The sequence below is a fragment of the Fundulus heteroclitus genome, chromosome 24, assembly GCF_011125445.2.
Source record: "Fundulus heteroclitus isolate FHET01 chromosome 24, MU-UCD_Fhet_4.1, whole genome shotgun sequence".
Lineage (NCBI taxonomy): Eukaryota > Metazoa > Chordata > Actinopteri > Cyprinodontiformes > Fundulidae > Fundulus > Fundulus heteroclitus.
The window spans coordinates 19,305,998-19,328,343 of record NC_046384.1 but is presented as its reverse complement, the minus strand read 5'-3'; the positions used below and the strand labels follow the sequence as shown (position 1 = coordinate 19,328,343).

The following is a 22,346-nucleotide window of genomic DNA, read 5'->3' as shown; positions in this document are numbered from 1 at the left end:
TGATATAACAGCAGAGGAGTGGGATCTAAAGGACATGAGTCGAACGAACTGAGAGAGAACTAAACCACTCAAGTGGGGTTGTTGACGGTTTCCTGAGAAGTCTGTGATTTTTAAAAGGGCAGTTTCTGTACTGTGGTGTGGGTGAAAACCAGAGTGGAATTGCTCATAAAGATACCTGTTTATCATCCAGTCTGACTAAACTTGAGTTACTTTGCAAAGAACAGGCAAACCTTTGCTCTCTAAATGTGCTCATTTGATCGAGAGATGGCCCAGAAAACCGCTGATGTTATTGCATTAAAAGATGGTTTTTGCAAAATGTCGACACTGAGGGGGGCTGAAGTCAAATTATTACAACGGGAGGAGCCTGGAACAAATGTTCCTGAGATCTTTTTGTTAAATTTAATATGAGACTGACAGAGGCGAGGCATTCATCAGCGCTACCAGGACCTCTGATCACCGAGTGAAGTGTCTTGGCCTTCAACACAAACTCCTCCATAAACTTGAGATTGTTCAAAACTCAGCAGCCCGAATTATCGGCAAAACTCCCATCTTTCCACCACATCTATCCAGCAGCTGCTCTTGCTCTTGGTTATTTATGTAAACAGAATTCAAAGTTCCTCTGCACACACATCAAAAGCCATTCGCCACCCTCCTCCCCTCCTTATCGGTCAGATCTCTCAGACTTCCCCATTCTCTCCTGTTCCCTCAGGTCATCCTCCTCCATCCACCTCACCCCGCCTTCCAGCAGGCAGCTTCAGCACCATGGGGACCACAGCGTTCAGCCACTCTGCTCTCCAAAAATGCCAGACATCCGTCATATTGAGTCTCTCCCTCTGTCTAAAATCAAAACTTAAAATTCATCTGTTTAAGAAATCATACTCAGCAATCTTATTGCATTTTAGACTTAGACTTAGACTTAGACAAACTTTATTGTCATTTTGTATGCACAGAGTGCGTACAGAATGAAATTTCGTTTGCATACAGCTTGAGAATTTCAGTGAATTTCAGTGGATTTCAGAATAAAGTAACTTTGCAGGATAATAAAGTAACTTTGCAGGAAAATAAAGTAACTTTGCAGGATAATAAAGTAACTTTGCAGGATAATAAAATAACTTTACAGGATAAATGAAGTAACTTTTCAGGATAAATAAAGTAACTTTGCAGGATAGTAAGTAATTTTACTGTTTCTGTTGTGTCTTTTCATGTATATAGTGTCCTTGAATGATAGAGGCAATTCTGATTAAAAGTATTAATATTGTACTTTTTTATAAAACATTTATAAAAAGAAGTTCAACACTTAAGATCAGTTTTGCAAGGCCCTGTGGATTCCCTTCTACATAGGGAAGTTATAAAACTATTTTTTTTTTTATCCAGGGAAGTTATAAAACTATTTTATTTGTTTATCCATGCTCCTTTTTAAACGCTCTGGTCTGAACAACATTCAGATCCAACGATTTAGCCAGAAAGGTGCTTCTCAGAAAGTGAAGGCGTGGTGGGTAGCTTTACTAGCTCCAACTTGCAGAGCTCTGTGGGCGTGGCTGCGGGTTGTGCGTGACGTCAACGCCTCGCTCCCTGCGCTCAGATCAACTCATGCCCGTCTTTATCACAACGGCTCGTGCCTCACCCCTGTCAGCAGCGCACCTTTAGAGCAGAGCGGCTCCGGGGGACAAACAGACCGTGGACCGGGATATTTGGGACTAAAAGTTGGACGTGCTCAGTTTGGTTATTTATTTATTTTTTTTGTAACGAAGGAAGACGGGGACGAGCAGAAGAACTACGCCGGGAGCAACTTTTAAAGCAGGTGAGAACTTTACAGGGATGCTTTCTGTCGCTGCGGAGGTCCACGCGGATCGGACAGTTTGGCGCTCGCGCTGTTTTCTCGCTCCGCGTAAATAGTGATTTATGTAAACATCTGTATTATTTCAAATAAACAAGGCTAGGACGCCTTTACAACCAGAAATATTTTTTTTATTATTACTATTTTTGAGGTCTTTGCTTTGGCACTAGTTGTAACACATTGCACGTCAACATTTTCAATCGAAACTCCCGGTTTGCACATGTATTTTGGGTTGAATATCTTGAGAGTTATGTTCAAATTCCTTCCGCAACTTTGAAATAAATTGATATATAAAGTTATGTTTACTCTTTAGAGAGAAAATACGGCACAATGAAAAGTTTATACAGAGCAACTGCGAGCGGTTATGTGAAATAGCCCTATAATGACGCCAAGTTACACGCCCAACAGCTGGGCGCATCTGTCAGAGATGGGTTCTTTGCGGTTAAAACTTGGAGGCATTTCATCCACTTTACATTGATTCAGTCACATCTGATGCAACGCTCTTCAGTAGGACATAAAAGAAAGTGAGTCAGATATGTGGGTGCAGAGCCATGAGGTCGCCATGGTGTCGGTCCGCTGGAACCGATGCGCAATGTTTAGGTCTAGGTGTAACGGTTTGAAAAAAAAAACAGAGTTTCACAAACATAGTTTGACTAATGCCTCGGGAAAAATATTTACATCCCATTTTTACATTTGCTGGGACTCTATGTGATATTTTGAACACTAAGGGAAGCGTAACCGTGCAGTGGAAGGAAATAAATCCTTGGCTTATTTTTTTATTTTAAACAAAACAATCTGAAAAGTGCGGCTTACTTTTGTGGCCAGCCTCCATGACTCAAAACTTGCTAAAAGGACCGTAACCCATTACGGTTGCAAGGCGTTATGGGTATATGCGCATCATGCTGAAACTTTAGCCTGTTCTTTGCCGCATAGCATTGGCTTTGTGCTTTCTCTACTTTGTTGATGCCAACAAAAGAGAAAGCATGTTAAAAAAAACATTGACGTTTGAGGCTGTAACATGACAAAATGGGAAAAAGTGAAAGGGGTGTGAACACATTCAGAAAGCGCTGTCGTTTTCTGCATGTCAACAACAGCACTAATTTACAAGGCAAATGTTCTTGCAGCAATTGTTATGGAAACAGAGGACTCCCGATTATCTGAGCATGCTCTGCCCCCTGCAGAAAGCTCCTTGTGCACCAAGGCAAGCCGTCATCCGTTACTCAGGAAATGGATGACAGCTTACAGTTCAGCTTGTCAGCTGACGCCTGCTAAATCATAAGATAGAAGAGGAACAACCGTGGATGTCACAACTGTAAAACCGGAGCAGCACTTGAGGAGCGGGATATTTTAGGACTGTTTTTAGTACTTGTACAATTTAGGTTAATCTACACAAAGTTTTTGAAACATCGAATTAGGGTACTGCAGCGAGTCACAGTTGTTGACATTGAGTCCAAACAGTTTGAAACTCTGACAGAGAAGTAAGCATTCTTTATAGAGGAGGCTCTCAGGTCCTTTGTTTGGTGACTGGAAGGTAAGCAGCTTTTACAATCCTGGGGGGGAGAAAAAAAGCATAAATTCTTAGGATTGTCTGACATCAGAGAAGAACCTGATGATCTGAGCTGTTTCTGGTGATCCATCTGGCTGTATGGTACATAGCATGGGTCTGTAACCTAGAGAATGTGGCTCTCAACCTCCAAGTTGACTCTTTACGCATTTGGTCAAAAACTATGTCAATCCACACTTAGGGTTAAATACAAAAGTCTAGTTTTCACAGATATTCTCTCAGTTTCCTGGATTATCTGAATAAAATTCCCCTGCATAATAATAGTGATGGCACAAATCGATATTTTGGTTTTGCTCAGTTTTGTTCCTAATAAGGCTGCAAACTAGGCTCTTCTTTTTTTTATTTAACATAAATATAGCATGTTCCTTCCAAGAAAACGGTTTTGCTTAATCCAACCATAAAACAAACGTATTTATAGTAGGATAGTAGGTACTTAGCTGTAATAACATTTGGTCACACGTAGGGTTGTCTGGTATACCGGTACTAATTTGGTACTGGGGTACTGCGACATTTAAATGGTACTACACTGTATTTTGGATGCACGTTGCCGATAGCGCCCGCAACAGCGTGGCGGCATCACTGAGAGGATGAGGACTAAGTCGGGGAGAGAGTGCAATTAACAGCATGATTGTAAGCAATTTTTTCCAGCTGGACTTTTCCTAAATGTTTTGGGAATGGGTTCTACTGCGGTGAACTCAATTTAATCAGACTTGAATTAAACTTATTTACAGGAGACATCTTTAACCAGCCTATACGTCTCTGAATTTTACTTCCAAGTAGCCTGAATTTCTTGCTCATTTAAAATTAAACATCTTGACTCGCAGCTTGACGGTCTCTGTTAGTCTTTTCCAACTTTGCGGCAGTCTGTAAAAGAATATTAGTGGTGTTTTGTTGCTCATGATTTAAAATCATTTTCAGCATTCTAGTCAGTATTCTGTTAAAAAAAAAAACGTGTACAAACCTTTGTACAGCTTTGGTAAATCATATCTGAAAGCAGGAGGTCAAGTTGTTTTTAGCGTGACAATTTATCTCCATAATTTCTAAAATTATTTGACTACCTAGAGAACTGAACTGATATACCATGTTTTAAGTTCATTTGTACAGGTTTTACATGTACGATTATGAAAGTAGGAACGAACAAAACTTCATTGAGACCAAAATGAGGATACATAAGATTAATGATCTGATGGATCATTAGTTTAATTGTTGCTGCTCTAAATCTCAAAAATATTTTTCTTTTTGTTGTTACAGGATGACTCCAGAAAACCACGTGAAGATCCATTTTTAAACGTCTGCTGGAAGTGCGGAAACCATTTCTCATTAAAGGAGGGACAAATGGCTAACACCAACAAGTATGTCTGTTGCCACTCCTGGCAAACTATACAAGATGACGATACCCCAGTGATCAGCGCCGTCATGTTTGGCTTAGGGATCTTTGGCAACGTCGCCGCCCTGGTGATCTTGGAATTCCGTCGCCGCAAGGACTCAAGGAGTGAGGAAAGACAGCGCAGGGGGTTGTTCCTCATATTCGTCAATGCGCTGGTGTTCACGGACCTGGCAGGGACTTGCTTGATCACGCCCATTGTGCAGATTGCATATGCTAGGAACAGGACTTTGGTTGGGATGTTTTCTAATCACAGTACCAACAGTAGCACTTTGTGTGAGTACTTTGGTGTCAGCATGACCTTCTTCAGCCTGGCCACCATATCGCTCCTCTTTATTACAGCACTGGACAGATGCTTTGCCATAGGGCACCCCTACATGTACCAACGGCTTGTCACCAAGAAATGGGCATATATAACAATCCCAGTTATGTTTCTTATATGCACATTATTTTCTCTGCTTCCTTTGGTGGGCTTCGGTGACCATGTACAATATTGCCCTGGCACATGGTGCTTCATCGACATGAATCCCATAATTGCTAAGCACCGGTTCTATGCCGTATTATATGCCACAATTATGCTGGTGCTGGTGCTGGCGGTCGTGGCGTGCAACGGTTTTGTGATTAAGCAGCTGCTCCAGATGTACCGGCGTCGGAACAGGCAAAACTCCGTGATGAAGAACATGAGATCCAGCAGCGAGCGCAAGATCTTAGTGGCTCATGAGTTGGAGCACCTCGTCCCACTGGTCGTCATGACAATCATCTTCATCATCTGCACAATGCCCCTGGTGGTAAGACGACAGCAGACGACACACACCTCGGTGTTACAAGTTAACTCAAAGTGCCGGCATGCAAGCCGAAAACCTCGGTCCCAGCAGTCAATGTTTACGTGTAGTTTTCTCAGGGTATTACGAAGAGGATGCCTGTGGTGAGAAGATTAGCGATTTGGGTTTTCCACGCAACTAATGGATTCAGCATCACCGTGCAGTTATCTAGTAAATCATACTTTGCACTTCTACGGAGCTTCTAGGAGAAATTCTTAGAAAAGCACCAGTCAGAGCTCGACCGAGTTACGATCTAGAGCTTCAATCTACCGATGCCAGCTTTAGCAGATTCAACGGTCTCTAAGAACTAGCGTTAATAGTGTTGAAAATATTTCATGCTTACCTTGCTGCCACGTGCAGTCATAAATTACAGTTTGTATTCTAAGCAGAGGTGTGTGTTATGTGTATAAAACAGACAAAATGATTTAGAGTTGCCGCGTGAACGTGTATGATTGCGTGAATGACTGACTGTAGCAAGCCAATTAGCATGTAGCATTTTAAAATCTTTAGCATCTTATGTTATAAATTAGTACAGTTAGCATTGTCAATGACATTCCCTATCGAATGTATACTAGGAGATGGGCTATGTTAGTCCTCAAGGCTTTAGGTTTTAGATGTATCCCTGCTCCAACACCTGATTCAAATCATTAAATTATCTCCTCAGCTTGTCACCAAGTTCTGCAGGAGTCTGCTATAATGATGCAGTCAGTTTCGTCACATACGTTCAGGACGCGGCCTTCAAGGACCAGATTTGCCCGCCCCGAGATGTAAACCTTTAAATTTGCGCTGTGGTTTCCAAAAGGCTCCCAAGGTTTACAAATCTTAACATTCTCTATAGTGGACAGAGGTTTGATGCTTAAGACATACATTTCCTTTTCTTAAACTTTGCTAGTATACCTTCAGACTTCTGTTATACGCTGAAGCTGGCTATGCATCCTGCGGCTGACTGTGTGTTTTTTGTATCTGGAAAGATGCAAAACTACCATAACTTCACCAGTATGAAATGACCTGTACCTGCCACAGTCTATTTCTCCATTGACAGCAAACATTCGTCTACAGAAACTCCTTTCCCGTTAAAGCTGTAGTCTGTAATCCTGTTCAGAAAGACTTTTTGTTATACTGGGTGAAATGGTCCTTCCATCCTGACAGTAGTCAATATGTATACATAAAAAGGGAGGTTAAAAAATGTGGTCTCTGTGGGAGCTGCAGGCCTGTAAAAACTCTGACCAATCCCTGCCATTCGGTCTGAAGGGCAGGGATTGGTCAGAGATTTTGTCCCGGGGGTATCGCCTTATGTATTGGTTGTCCCACATGCCAATCATTGCGACGTGCTCACGTAACACCACATTCCTTGTTAGGTTCCGCTTGCCGGCTGCGCATGCACACTTCTAGTGTTTAGTAGAAAGAAATAAGACCAGAGTGGATTTGGGAGATTTTTTTTTTTTTTTTTTACATGATCCCCCTGAGGAGCAGAAGAGCAACGTAAGACGGTCTTGCACAGTTACTCAAAAAGAGACTTGGTGAAACTTTATGAATGGTAAGGATAGAGATACTGGATGATTAAACTGTGGGAAAAACCACGCAAACCACATTCTTAGAATTATCTTGTGAAGTCATAAACTAGGCATGTTTCCTCTAAATATATCTCCTTTTTATGAGACAACACATTTTCTCATCACAGAGTAGTGACAAACATCCCATTAAAGTTATATAGCCATGTCATGTTTATAAGAAAGACCAAAGCCTGTTTGATCATGATAAAATAAGGTTATACACACCAACCCTCCATCTTGGTAATGCTTTGATAGTCCTTTTTGAGCTGAAAAATAAGTTGCTCTCGGGCGCGATTAACAAATATAAACAGAGTTGGTGCCAACCTAGTGACAGTTTCATAATGGTAGTTTGCTTAATTTCTAATTCCATTGTAAATAATGCCGAACCGAGCTTGACCCTCTGCAATGCCTCGTAATAAAGCAGCAGCTCGGTATAATCGAAGACCAACAGTTATTAAATACACCGCTCTACAAGATCTTGGACCTTTCTTCATTGTTTTGCCTGGGGATGCTAATAGCAGTTAGCCGCTTCCTTGTTTTAACCTCTTACTAACAAATTGAGCAAAAACAAAGCATAAAAAACACCAAAATAACAACTAATATGGCAGCAGAATGTGATCATCCTTCTTAAAAACTTTGTATGAAGCGAGAGTGAGCTACTGACTTAAACATTTTAAAAAGTAAAATAACGTGGCTATGCACCTTTAACACAGGAAGACCACTTTTACTGGAATGATGATTTCTTGAAAAAGATTTATGACTGCCATTATTGGCTTCACTCAAACTCAAATGTCACATGTTAGGAGGATATCTGATCTGAAATTTAAAAAATCTGGTCTGTGGTTTGACGCCTCATCAGTAAAGATCTTTACACGAGGACGTGCAAAAGTCAACGCAGACATAGGTTGTCTTCAGTATCATACGGTATTTATGTCTAAACTGTTTCTGCATCTAACGGAGCCCTGCAACAGAAGCAGTCTGATGGTGCCAGTGACAAAGGTTAAAATGCTAGATCAATAAATGTAGATTTAATAACACTGGGGTGAATTTAAATTATACTCTGCAAGAATTGTAGATTTAATGCCTAAAAGACCATTGAAATACACCAGCACAAGTAAAATGTACAGAATTATAAGAGATCAGTAAATACTGTAGTAAACAAGAAACACAAAGCTAGCCTTGTGTTGTAAGGAAGAACCCTCTTTGCTACCAGCAGGCTTCAGATGCAGTGGCAGATCGTGATTAAAGTTTGAGAAGCCAGGATGTGATCAGTAACATCATCAGGAAGCTGTTTGGATGGGACCTGTAATTAGACGATAAGGGTATCTGGCTTCCAAATTAGACTCATAAACTTCACATGCGCAGCACACCACCAATATAACATCTATGATCTGTCTGATAACAACGTGGGGTGGATTAGCTAAATAACAGCCGGCCAAGACCGCGTCTACCTAAAATTAATTAGCGTTGTTTAGTTTGGCCGGTTGACAAATTACACCTGTAGTTGGTTTAAAATGTGAAGACAACTTTTAATCTACTCGAGATCATTTTGCTCAGCAGAGGATTAGCTGTTTATTGATATAAGGTGGCGATGAGAAGTTCACATGCAATTATTGGTCTAAATGACCTATTTGGGAGTTTATATCATTTTGTAGCCATCAACATGCTTCTGGCTGAATATTTGACCACTCCTCTGGGTAGAAATAACAGAGATCATATATGTTGGTAGCTTTTGTCTGGCACTGTCTTGGATACGAAACAGAGTCCACAGATCTTCATAAAGAATGAGGTGAGGTTTATTCCTAAAGCTTAATGTCAGGCTGCTGTATTCCTTCCAAAACTAGTTTTGGAGCGTGTTTTGGATCGTCGTCCTGCTGGGATAGCCAATTGTATCCGATTTCAACCGTCTAACTTGTGTTTTAAGATGATGTTGAAGGATTTGGAGGTAGTTCTCTGCATAAGGATGCATAAGGATGCCACGACGATGCTTGCCACTTTGTACGGACCTCCTTAACTCCAAAAATTAATAAACAAAAATAGAACATTAAAAACAGTTGGACTAAAAAAGTTGAACTAGTGATGTTTCAGTAGAACTATTTAACTTGAGCAGTCGAAGGCAGTCCTAAACAAATGTGTTTTTAATCTTGATTAATCAAGAGGATAATTAGAAACTAATTGTATAACATTACAATAATGTTATAATGATAAACTTCTCAGCTGCATCGTGCCATGACAGGCAGTTTGACTAAACATATATAATGAATATCTGAAAGAAGCCTATGATTAGCTGACGCCAGAGCTGACGCTGTACTTTCCCTGGGATACTTCTAATGGTTTAGGCACAGACAGAGGGGATTCTGGGTGCTTGAATCAATGAATACCCATAAATGACTCATCGCCCAAACCATTAAGTTGTCTCAGTGTGACTCCCAAGTAATCTGTATGGAACCACATTGGCTTTTAAGTGACACTTCTGACATCAGATGCAAAATCGATAATGTTTTCCCTGCAGCGCGAAATGCTGTGCACTTAAGTGCGGACAGCCGTAATGGACCGGAGAGCCATCTCGTGCACCGTCGTCTCAGCCGTTGCTGGAAACCATCAGCTCTGCAGCGAAAGCTGAATTCTGCTTCGGGCTTGGTTTTTTAATGGCGTTGTTAATAAAACACAGACAGACCACAGGGAGGCCGAACCAACCGTTCAAGCTGCATCCTCCCAGAGACTCGTTTACAACACGCACAGTTAAAGGAATCTTTTTTTTTTTCATTCAGCATTTACAAAACCTTCATAACATTCTACTAACTTAACCTTTTCATATGTAGGACTCAGGTGTTAGGAATGTTGAATGGTATTTTCTTCATAGTACCAGGAAAGGTCATAATAGTGGCTGGACTTGTCCACATTTCTTCATTGTACAACCACAGACTTCAATTTATTTTATTGAGGATTTATTATGATAGACCAACACAAAGTAGCACATAAATATAAAGAGGAAGGAAAATATGTGCTTTTCCAATCTTTTTTTCCTAACAAATATTCCCAAAAGTCACAGGCTATTGAACGCCATTAGACGTCCTGTTTAACCATCACATGATGACAGCTGTTGTTGGTGGCAGCGTCATGGTCTTTGCAGCTGTCAAGTTTTGTTTTTTTTTGCACAGTTTTCTGTTAGTCCATCACATAAAATACCTTTGCGGTTGTTTTAAGACAGGTAAAACCAAGCTCAAAGGGTATGAATACTTTTGGAAGAGTGTGAGCTTTAACACTTTTTGTAATTCTAACAATTAGAGAATTTTTTTTTTACATGAATCATACCAGTTTTAGTCTGCTGTTTGAATTGTCTTCGTCCGAACACGGTGTGCAAAGCTAACACCCCTGTAGGCAAATAGAGGACACAGGGATCCGCTTTCGTCGCCATCTCATCAGGAGGCAAAATCAAATAGGTGACCTGGGTACAGTGAGGGTAAATGAGGACAGCCAGAGGAGAGGCAGCCGAGCCAAGATAACAGAGTAGGTAGGTGATGTGTTGGAAGAAACAGGGAGCAGGAGTAAGAGTTTTATTTTTTATTTTTTTTTTACAACAGAGATGTCTAGACAGCTGGGTCACAGCATTTTGGCAACTACTGTGGGATGTTTTTCACTCTGCGGAGGTCCGACCAACAAAGACAAGGATAAACAAGCGGCAGGGCCATGGGGGGGCAAAGTTAAATGCATCTAGAAAGGATAATCTGGCCACTATTAGCTGATTAGATTTCAGAGTTTTTGCTACTTGTTCCTATTGAAACGTGTTGAAACACAGAGCGGGTCACCTGTCTGACCTTTCTAACAGAAACCAAACAGACTCAGATTTGACAGAGGCCTGGTCAAGAAAAACTAGACGTTCGTGAAACAAAACGGACTTCTGTGACAACAGCAGAAGGGTTTAATACATTTTTTTTTGAGGTTACTGATGAGACAGGAGTTAATGTTCAATAAGAACCAGCTACGGTCACACGTGGGGCACGCAGTGGGCAGAAGAATCAGAAATTAGGACACAAAAACCATTAAATACATTTTGCCAAAGGACATAAAAAGCGATAGCATGATTAGCAATAGCTTCATGTGACGGGGTTCAGCAAAGCAGAGTAGACTAGTAGATTTTGGCAAGGCCTTTGAGAAACAGCAGACATTTCCACCTCCCTGTGTTTCTCTGTTTACACACTGATGATTACAAGTCTATACACTGGAGAGTATTCATGTCTGGCTAATATCCTATCATCTCATCTCGTCATGCAATGGTAGTTTAAACTATGGGTGTCCAAGCAACCGTCCCATTAGGCTCTTTGGAACTGGTTTTTACTCGGAGCCCTGCAGTAGGATGTCGGCAAGCTTTACCAATATTTAATTTCGAGTTAAGATCGTATCGAGTAATTACATGGAAATGGACGTGGTCCGTGACGCTCAGCTTCATGCCCATTCATTTCTTTATGTTCCATATAGAGAAACATAATTAATGCAGCTGGGGTTGAGCAGGGCAATATATAGCAAATGTGTGGTCCATTAAGGTTTATCGACCAACAACAAAGCAGTGTAAAATCATAAAGTGGAAAGAAAAGGTTACACTGTTGACTAAAATGTTTAGTCAGCAGTGTTGCTGCTTATCATTGACCTATTTTAGGGAAGTAACGATACGACTGACAACAACAACAATAATAATATTATTAATCAGATATTTTCAATAAATAAATGTCGTTAGGCTTTTAAATGCTTAACCCCCCACCAAAATATAATATTTCATATGATATTTGAAGGCTAAAGTAGCTTTAAAGACCAACATGTTAAAGTGTTGACTTTTCTACATTTGTGTAAAATGTGTAATATTGTCACAGCAGTTTTTGGGAAGCTGAAATTTTTTGTCATCAGGGAAAAATACATAGGATTGCAAAGGATTTTATTTCGGGTTGAGGTTATAAAATAAATCCCAGCCGTTGAATATCTCAGAGTACGTTTTAATCCATCTTAAAATGGAAAGAGCATGGCTCAGCTAAAAACCTATCAAGAAATGGCATTCAACCAAAAGGAGCTCATGGTAACTATGGAGAAGCTGCAACGATCAAAAGCTCAGGTGGGAGGCTGTTGTCTGAGCAACTATTAGTAAGGAAACCCCACAAAGAAAAACAAACAATGTTAAAAGAAATGCAGAAGTTGCCATGTTTTCAAGTAGATGACACCACAGGCACGTGGAGCAAGGTGCTCTGGTCTGATAAGACCAAAAGTGAACTTTCTATTTGTTTGTTAACACCACTTTGTTAATTATGTAGTCTTAAGGAGCCTTGCTAAAAAAAAGAAGTAAATTCAATGGAATCATCCAGACAGAGGCAAAGTCAAGCACATACATTCCTTTTGATCTCAGTTATCAAACAATGCAGTTAGGTTTAGTTTATTATTCAAATTGGTAAAAAGAAATTCTATAAATAAAAACCCAGCAGTTAGCTCCTTTAGTGACTTCAACTAGGAGAGATGCACAGCCAAGCATATAAGGTCTGACACCGTTTTCAAGTGTAGAGGATGAAAGCTCTGTCAATAGTTATGTCTAGGAGAGAGATGGCATTAATCGCTGAAAGACAGGACCAAGGCATCATCTAGAACAGCGGTTCACAAACGTTTTTAGCCACACACCCCCTTCTGTGTCCCAACCAGGTTAACGCACCCCCAAACTTAAAAAAATAAAATAAATGCAGTTGCAATTACAACACAACCATCATAATAAAGGTTATGGAAATAAAATTAGAACATAATTTGAATTAAATTGCAATAAAGTTACACACAACATCCACAACAGGATCCTGAGGATTTTCAGGTGCATCGGTGGCTCAACCTGGAGCCAGAGAAAGAAACAGACTCAGGTCGGTCACTCCTCCACAGCAACCTAAAACGTCTGTGAAGCAGAGGCCATCCAGGTGGAGTCACGGATTAAACTCTGATGATCTACCTGTGTGTTTTCCCTCTTGATTTATTTTATGTACCAGCGTCTAAATCTGACTCACAATTTATGCTTTAAGTTTAATTGGATTTGTGTTCCATGGCGAGCGAGCGAGCGAGCGAGAGACTTAGAGCAGCACAGAGTAACAATAACAGAGCTCTCCATAAATATGTTATTAATCAGAGAAATAAAAAGTTATTTCCTGATTATTTCACAGCAGGTAAACACGCCCACGGCAACACACCTCAGCTCTCCACAGCCGGTTTCCGGTTTCCCTGTTCCTGTCTTAATATGCGCTAAAGATGTATCTGTAAAATGAACTGCACCTGTCTGCACCACAATGAAAAGTATTGCTGCTCTGTGCGTCGGCTTAGTCAAGAAACTACAACTTTTTCTACCATCAATTTTACCACCAGCAGCAGCAGCAGCAGCGGTGTGGCCGTGTCATGGGCATCAGTGTTTGTCGCCGGTTCAGAGTCACGGTACCTTGGGCAGCTCCGTTTTAGGTGCAGCGCGATCGATAGAGAGACCGAGTCGCTCAATTTAAACTTGCAAATAAACCTTTTGGCCCGATTTCAATTTTTTCCTCTACTGACGTAAACGACGTGAAGCGAGGAGAGAGATAGAGAGATTTTCTCCGACTTGACTAACTTTGACCTTAGATGTCTCACCTGCCTGACAGTTTCCCTGGTTTTAGCCAATTGAGCATATTTGTGAGAATGAATGAAGTAGAGGCCACAGGCTAGGCGCACCTATACTAACATTTAATAGGTATTTATTTCAGACACACAAGTATATAATAAATGACAGTATAAGTCCATGTAGCATAAATTAAAACTGGAAAGGGTGTATTGGCAGAAGCAATAAGCTTATAATGCCCACCGTACAGCACAATGCGTAGAAGATGATAACTTCTTCTATATTTCAACATCTTAAAATGAAGCGTAGAAGAAGACTTCTTCTAAATAAGTAGATTTTCGTGTGAATACTTTTTATTTATTAAATTTAAAGTTTTTGATTTGAACTTTTACAAAGGAAATGTTTATTTGCACGTATTTAAGGTGTGGGGAAAAAACACTGTCAGACAGCCATTCCATTTTTTATCTCACGGCCACCCCCTAGCGGCAGCTCGCGCACTCCCAGCACCTCACTTTGGGAATACCTGATCTAGAATAGCAAACCATAAGCTTTGTCACAAAGGAAAGTTTTAAGCCTAGTCTTAAAAGTAGACAGGGTGTCTGCCTCACCCATTCTACTTTTAGAGACTAAGAACCACTAGTAGACGTGCAGTCTGAGAGTAAACTGCTCTGTTAGGAACTTATGGAACTTATGTATGATGGAGCTTGATTAGGGGCTTTATATGTGATAAGAATTTTAAATTCTATTCTGTGTTTAAGAATCTCCCCTCCCCCTCCTTTAAATTGTTTCTGTTTAATTGTTCAGGTGTGGTCTAACATGCTTGCACCTAAATGCCAAAATATGTAGTGGAAAGTTAACACTGCATAATGTGGTCCTGAAACCAACCTCGCCATGGTAACATGTGGTGGCTGCAGTGCTGTGCTGTGGGTTGGTCTCTAGATGTGCAGAGCTAGTCAAAAAAACGTACCAAAGAAGACTTGCAGATGCAATTAAAGTGAAAGTGGTTTTACTCAGTGTTTAGCTGGGGTGTGTGCGAAATATAGAGCATCTCAGAGCACACCCCTAACATTTTTGTAAAGTGTTAGTGGTAGGCTCGCTGGAGCTCGCTGCCTTCACAGCGACGACACAGAAATGCGTTACGGGCTGTGAAGGGAGCGCGCTCCCTGTCGCGACGCGTTCTATGTGGCTTTGCACTTCAGTCTCACTGTGTTGAATCGCGCCACCACAACTTGGTCAGCTTGGCCTTGCCTGCATTCAGCCTGAACAGAAACCGAACGCAGACTTTGGCTCACCACGGCTCGAGGGTGGGCTTATGTTTTTTTTTCGTCATGTTTAGTTCCACTTTGAATATTGCCACGATGAGATCAGTTTCAATTAGCCACCAACATCAAAGTGTTCACACAAATCTCCTTGAGCTGCAGACTTTTGGTTTGGGCGTCAAGGATGATGAAAGTCAGTCCAGCTATGTTTGGTATTAGAGTTAGAATGTATAGTCCTTGAAATATAATAGCCTTAAAAAAAATTTGCATCAAAGCAGTCTTTTGCAAATTCCAGTATTGCATACATTTAATTAAAATAAATCCTGTGGTTCTACTAAGTGGTGGACAATTGTGAACCTAAAAGCTAAGCATACATTTGTGTGATGGGGCCACATTTGACCGGTTTTCCAAATATGGTATTATCATTACCGTCGCCAACCCCTGACTAAACAACAGGCTGACATTATTTCTTAAATGAAATTCTTTAGAGAATTTGCATATGGAGCAATATCAACTACATGAAACGGTTTATACCGTTTATGTCCTGGCACCTTTAATACTTTTCTGAATGCAAACAGCTTGTGTAGCATTTTTTAAACTTTAAAACTGCTTCTCTGACCGACCTCAAATCGTGATGAGAGTATTGTAGCTGGCCAAGGTAACTAATTTAAAACTACTACAGCAGATGAATAATTTACTAAGATATATATACACACGCACACACTCATGGATGTGCAAGAAAGTGACACCACAGTCTGAACACGTGCAGAAAGCTGGGTTATATTACATTTTTTGTTCCAATATGAAGCCCCAGCAGGATGACACGCTTGAATGCGATGACCCTGCAGTCATATTTGATTGTATTAATGATTAAAAAGGGAAAACGGCAGCGTTTTAGATAGCAAGTCGCTTGTGCAGAGGTGAAGAACGTCTTAATAATGCATTTTCAGCATCAGTCCTTTTGTTATAGAAAAGAATGAAACTCAAACAGCAGCCTGTGCTCTGTGATCATCGCACTCTCGCAGCTTCTTCGCATTAACCTTTTTATTACGCTTCCTGTTGCTCTTCGGAGGGGAGAAAATAGTCTCACAGTGTGAGACGGATTACATGCCTCAGCCTGGCTGTTTTTGTTTCTCACACATGTTGAGGACTGACAGTAATCAGAAAAAAAAAATGATGCCATGTGGTTCAGTTTACAATGACAATAAAAGCTGCTTCGCACTTAAGACAAAACAAGAGTACGTATGCACATTCTTGTTTTTATAACTGTTTCCTCAAATGTACGCAGTAGTACAGCAGCTTGTAAACTCTTCCAAGTATTAGGACCTTTTTTTTTTTTTACACTTGAGATTAACAGCTGCTGTGGTGCTGCTCTGCAGTACGTCGGAGGAATGTTCAGCTGTGGAGAAAGCAGTAAGGGATATAAGCGATTTATCAATCACAAACAACACATTCGGCTTTGTGTTTCTGCACAAAGATAAAAAAATTGGAGTGAAAAGAAAGATAAAGAAGGTGGACAATGACGATGGCAAGAAACTGAGAGGAAAGTAAAAAAAAAAAAAGAATAAATTGAAGGCAGGAAGAGAATTAAAGACGTGTTAGAGAATACAATGACTCCCCGAATGCTTCTTTCCCCCTCAAATATAACCGTATATTGTTCCTTTCTGACCCCCCTGAGAGGACGGTGGGAGCAATTTCTAAACCTGCGAACTACTCATAACTTCCATGGATTGTATTAAAAAGCCGGTTCCCAACCTTGTGGCCATGGCTCCGGGGAATTTACTGCTTCTCACTCGAGCTGTCCTAGCTGCTGATTTATTTTGCCCAGCAAGATGGAGCTCAGCGGGGAAACCCGCGGCTCATTCTCCACTCCGGGAACGCTAACCAAGCTGTTACGTTTAAAGGGTGTTTAATTTTAAAAAGGTCAAAACTTTAAACTGGTGTATTTCTCAATCAGAGATTCCAGGAATACAAAAGGAATCGCAACATGCTTCAATTAGTGAGAGGGGAAAAGTCTGTTCCATTTGCTTTTATTTTAGAAGGAAGGCAAACAATATTGTAGCTAAATACAAATATATACATGCAATGGTGACAACTTCCTTTCACATTGTGGATTTACCAACTGTTACAGTCTTAATTTTGCCATCAGCTTTTACTGCATAGCAGCTTTATCATACATTTGTAGATTATACATACACCTTTGCTTTAAAGGCATAAACTTGACTTGTTTTTATCTTTATAAGTAGGAGAGCAGACGAAACCGTATAAGTCTATAGTTTATTAGGTTTTTTTTACGACAACAGCCTTGTAGACCTACAATGACTTGCACAAGTAATTAAACGTCACATCTACAAGATTCAACATGTGTCATTGGGATTTTATGTAATAAAACCAGCACAAAGTAATGCATCAATGTAAAGTGGAAGGAAATGAATGCATCATTTTAGATTTCCAACAAAAATCTAAAATTCTGCTGCGTATTTGTGTTAAGCTCCCTGAGTCAGTTACAGTCTTTTCACGTAGGGCTCTACTGGCTTTACACATGCAGAGACTAACAATTTTGTAAATTTTTTGTGTGAAAAATAGCTCAAGCTCAGTCAGATTGGGAGTAATCTGAGACAAACCTTTTGGCTCGCAGGCTAAAAGGTTTAGGTCTTGCCTCATCTGACCAGAGCACATTGTTCCACGTTTGTTGTGTCCCCTAAGTGGCTCGTCACAAATGGCAAATAGGATTTCTTGTGGTTTTATGTAGAGATGCACATTTTTCTTGCTACTGTTCCATAAATGGCAGCTGTGATGGTGTGCATGGTTCATTACGGTCCTGTCAGAACTCCCACCTGAGCTGTGGATCACTGCAGCTCCTCCAGAGCCTCTGGGCTGCTTCTCTATATAACGCTCTCACCTTGGTAAATTACCAGTTGTGCCAAACTCTTTCCATTTGGTAGATGATGGATTAAACAGTTCTCTAGCGTCCTTCCAGAGTATTGGTGGGCCTGTATCATATGTGTAGCAGAAACATTCGCTTCAAGACAACATTTTTGTGCAGTAAAAGTTTTTTGATCTAATAATCAGCGTAAAACATTAAGGGGGGGCGTACAGTCACACTGAAACACATGAACCACCTCTGCTTAAAGGTTATGCTGTATACATGCGAAAGATGGCTTGAGATAAAAGATTGCAATCATTTTTTTTTATAGCACCTCAATAAATGTGTATCCTGTGTGTGAAGCTCATTGGTGGACGTCAGCAGAGGAATGTCAATATGCTGCTGGCTCAGCATTAAACATCCGGCTCTCATAAAACCCCAAAACACACAAATGAGTTGCTGTTAAAAGGCTTAAGTTGAATCTTTTTAAACTAGGACGTTGCCGCGTGCTCTTCTGAACATCCTGTCTGTACCTTACGATCGGCTTTACTCAGATAAAATCAGACGGCTTTTCTTCACACATGAATGCGACATTGTTACCCTTTTTTTTAAAAAACCAAACTGTTACTCTTAGTACGCTCTAATACATGTAGTCCAGTGCCTAAAATAAATACTCTTATCTAAGTAAGGGGAAATTACCACTGTGGTCTTTGCAGGGTGAAGTGCTTGTAAATGTAAGGCAATCGTTCCCATTCATCTCCAGTGCATCTCCGCAGCTACACAGGCTGTCATGGCAGTAATTACCGTACGATAGAGGCGTCCTTCATTTTGTTATTTTGTGGCAAGCAAAAGCCGTCTCGAGCTGGACGCCGGCATGAATCTGAACCGCTTCATCCCCCACAGATTTGTATGAAGTAGAGCCGGCTCCTAATTTGTCAATTATAAAAGGGGAAAAAAACACGTTATCTCCAGTACTGAAGCAAAACCCTTTCCTGGTAGAAAAACAAAGTAGTTTTTGGCTGAATGAATTATTTATCGCATGTTTTTAAACCCATAAAAAGTGAAAACATCGGCGATGGGCCCAGTGCATGCTCACTTATTATACATAGCAAAAGTATTCACACTCCTAAAACGTTTGCACCTCACCTATAGCAAACAGAAACATCAGTTGTTGTTTTTTTTTATTGAAATCTTATGTAATTGGTAAATGCATAATGGGGAACAGGAGTGAAAAGGTTTATTTCTTTTTTTTTTATGTATTTTAACAAACGACAAACAGAGTAGTGTGCACTGCCATCACCCTTTAGGGATGCTGTGTTCAGGATCATGTGCATTGTTTCTCACTTACAGCATTAACGCATGAAAAAAAAAGTTTAGCTAAAAAGTTTTGTTTTCCTTCTTCTACACGTTTGCTGTGCCCTCTATGTGGCTTGTGCAAGACTTTAATTGACTTCTTCTTTCCTTCCTTCAACAAGGGCTTCCTTCTTGGAGCGCTGCCTTTAGGGTCAGATTTGTGGCATCCATTACTAATAGTTGTTCTTCCCACCTCCCCTGAATTAAAATGGATCACTGAAGCTGCTCCAGAGTTAGAATCAAACGACCTTTAATTATTGACGTCAGAATAAAGGAGGCCAAATACAAAAATTATACATTTTTTCAGATTTTTTTTGAAAATCTTCTTCTTCTTTTTTTTTTAACCAGGAAAAGTCCCATTGAGATTAACAATCTCTTTTTCAAGGGAGTCCTGGCCAATATAGCAGCAAAAGATTACATTACAATTTACATTACAGTTTACAATAACATCTATCTAAATTAGAATTTCATAAAACAGTTACAAACCATAGATCTCATTTCCAAACTTGTGAGCAATCGTTTAAATTATTTTTATTTCTTTTTAACCAGATATACAATTATGCAACACTTCATGTAAAATCCCATCTAAATACATAAAATGTTGTGGATGGTGAAAAAATGTGAAGGGGTGAAGGAGTGTGAATACTTTTGCCTGTAGGGTCTTGAGGTGAATTATGGATTTTAGTGTTTCTCCAACAGGAGCAAGGCGAAGTTGCTCAGAAATTGAGTCTCTCAGCAGTACGAATGATTTCCACAAAGGTCGTATTTGATATGTTATCAAAGATCTCTGGAAACATCTCGAGAGTGGAGGAAAATTCTGACATTTAAGCCCGTGGAACAAGAGATGAGTATCTGCTTGACATTTAAACGCCGTTTTGTTCACCTCTGTTCTCCGGCTGCTTTGTGCGTCGCTCCTGTTCTAAAGAACCCCAGTATTGAATTGATAGCCAGGATGTCAGTGAGGATGTGCCATTAAAGCTGATTTAACACACCTCTCCCCATCAACCTTACAGATCCGAGTGTACATCAACGCTTCGAAAGGGGATCCCAACGAATCTCACGAGCGGGACCTGACAGCCCTGCGGTTCATCTCCTTCAACTCCATCGTCGATCCGTGGGTCTTCATCCTTCTCAACCCCAGCGTGCTGCACTTTTTCTGTTTGTCCTTCTGCAAGGCCCCGCTGGGGAAGTTCAGGGACACCGTGAACGAGACGACGCTGACCAAAGAGAACGGCGATGCCCATCTGACACTGTGTCGCTCCACCATACAGACGGACTGCCTTGACACAGAACATCTATGACACACACAGACGGGTCGTTTCCTACTGCGCGCTGCTTGGAAGTGAGCGATCGCTCCTGCGGGAAGCCCACGAGATGTTTGATGGACTGCGATGACTTTCCCCCGTGTTTATTTTCTGGGTGTTTCCATTTCATTATGGCCATTTCCCTTTTAACTGATAAGCACCGAGAAAAGCTCCATCGGCCAATTAAGACCACTCCCACTCACTTGGTGGTTTGTAGCGTATTACTCTTGAACGCAAAAGGCCTCTCTGACAAAGCCTGGGTGGCTTCTGCTATTTATTAATGGCAGTGGGTTTATTTAACAGTAAGAGGCCACTGGCATCAATGACCTACATTGATAATGGGATGATGTAGGCGATCATTGGTCCGTAGATGAATCACGTCAAACGCAAAGATCGATGCTAGAGGGTGTCGCTGTGCATTTATCAGATCACGACCACAAGGTTTAGTGTTTATGATAGACCGAGAGTTGTGTGCAGTGTTGGTTTTCTACCAGTCACATAGTTTTCCATGTTTGCTGTGTCCCCTACTTGGCTCGTGGCAGTAAGAAATTAATATTCTTTTCCTTTGCTTTAACCACTAGTTTGTGCTGGTCCACCACATAAAGCCATACGATGTTGTTACGGGACCAATGAGGCCAAAATTCATTTTTATTGTGGAAAAAAAATGAAATTGCATATAACTTGATATTAGGACGAAGGGGTGAGACGTTATTCCACTTAGCTGTTGCTTCTCAGGCCAGAAAAGCTCTGAGAATTTTTGGTGTCCAAACGTTCACTCAGGGAAAGAGTAAAAACCAAAAACCCATACATGACTCCTGTAGTCATTTCAGTTTTTTTTCACATTAGGTAGCATCATATGTAATGAAACTGTTCACGAGTTTTCACCACGATGTGTAATCTGAAAAAAATCTTGTTTCGGTGACAGTGTGTTGAGCAGCTGTGGCTCGGGGGGCATGACGCACAGGCTGAAGTGTCCTGGAGCTGGTTCCTACACAAGGCCTCCCTCGCATGGCGGCTCCACTGCTTCGACGTGCGCAAGTCAATGAGAGACACTGCAAAATGCTTTGTAGAAGCATAGACTGTAAACAGTTAGTAACAGTGGTTTGGTATCGTCATAAAAATGTGTAACTGTAGCGTGTTTTTTTTGTGTGATTAAATTAGTGCAAATAACTTCAGCGCTGATGACAAAAAGAGATTCCCTTTTTGTTGAGGGGTTGTGTGAAGTAATTCAGAGTAGTTGGCGTCTCATCTGCAGCAAACGGTCGTACCTTACCCTACCTCGCTCTTATTTAAATAACAAACCCTTAGAAATTACAAAATACCCCCTTTGCAATTTGCAGGCATTTGCTTCTCTGTCTCCGCTCTACTGTATATTAGGTGCAGAAACAGGGTGACTGTAAAAGGTGTTTATTCATTTACTGACTCCTGAATCATCAGTTGGTTCTCCAGCTCAAAAAGATGAAACGAACTACACTGCAAAAACGGAACTTGAAATAAGTAACATGTTCTTAAAATGAGTGTATTTGTCCTTGAATTGAGCAGGTAAATAAGATGTTTTGCCAATGGAATAAGATTTATGCACTTAAAATAGGAACAACTCATCTCCATCATCTTATTTCAAGTGCAGGATGTCTAATTATCTTATTTTAGGGGTCAAAATACTCATTCCATTGGCAAATAATCTTATTTACCTGCTCAAATCAAGGACAAATGCACTAACTTTAAGAACATTTTACTTATTTTTAGATCCGTTTTTGCAGTGTATTGGGAACTTCGCTCAGCCTTTCTGTCTTCTGCTGAAAGC

The 22,346-nt window shown here is 40.6% G+C and overlaps 1 protein-coding gene across 1 annotated transcript; it reads left to right on the top strand.

Annotated features, from left to right (window-relative positions):
- The first annotated feature begins 1,583 nt into the window (after nucleotides 1-1,583).
- Nucleotides 1,584-22,073, top strand: ptger2a (prostaglandin E receptor 2a (subtype EP2)). The gene is made up of 3 exons (XM_012857943.3): nucleotides 1,584-1,801; nucleotides 4,653-5,573; nucleotides 20,252-22,073. The coding sequence occupies exons 2-3, from the start codon at nucleotides 4,737-4,739 to the stop codon at nucleotides 20,537-20,539; spliced, it is 1,125 nt and encodes a 374-aa protein (XP_012713397.2). The 5' UTR covers nucleotides 1,584-1,801; nucleotides 4,653-4,736; the 3' UTR covers nucleotides 20,540-22,073.
- The last annotated feature ends 273 nt before the right edge of the window (nucleotides 22,074-22,346 follow it).

Excerpts from the sequence above, each read along its gene's own strand:
- ptger2a (XM_012857943.3), top strand. The coding sequence starts at position 4,737 with ATGGCTAACACCAACAAGTATGTCTGTTGCCACTCCTGGCAAACTATA. Across the intron at positions 5,574-20,251 it reads TCTGCACAATGCCCCTGGTG|ATCCGAGTGTACATCAACGC; the intron begins GTAAGACGACAG and ends TCAACCTTACAG.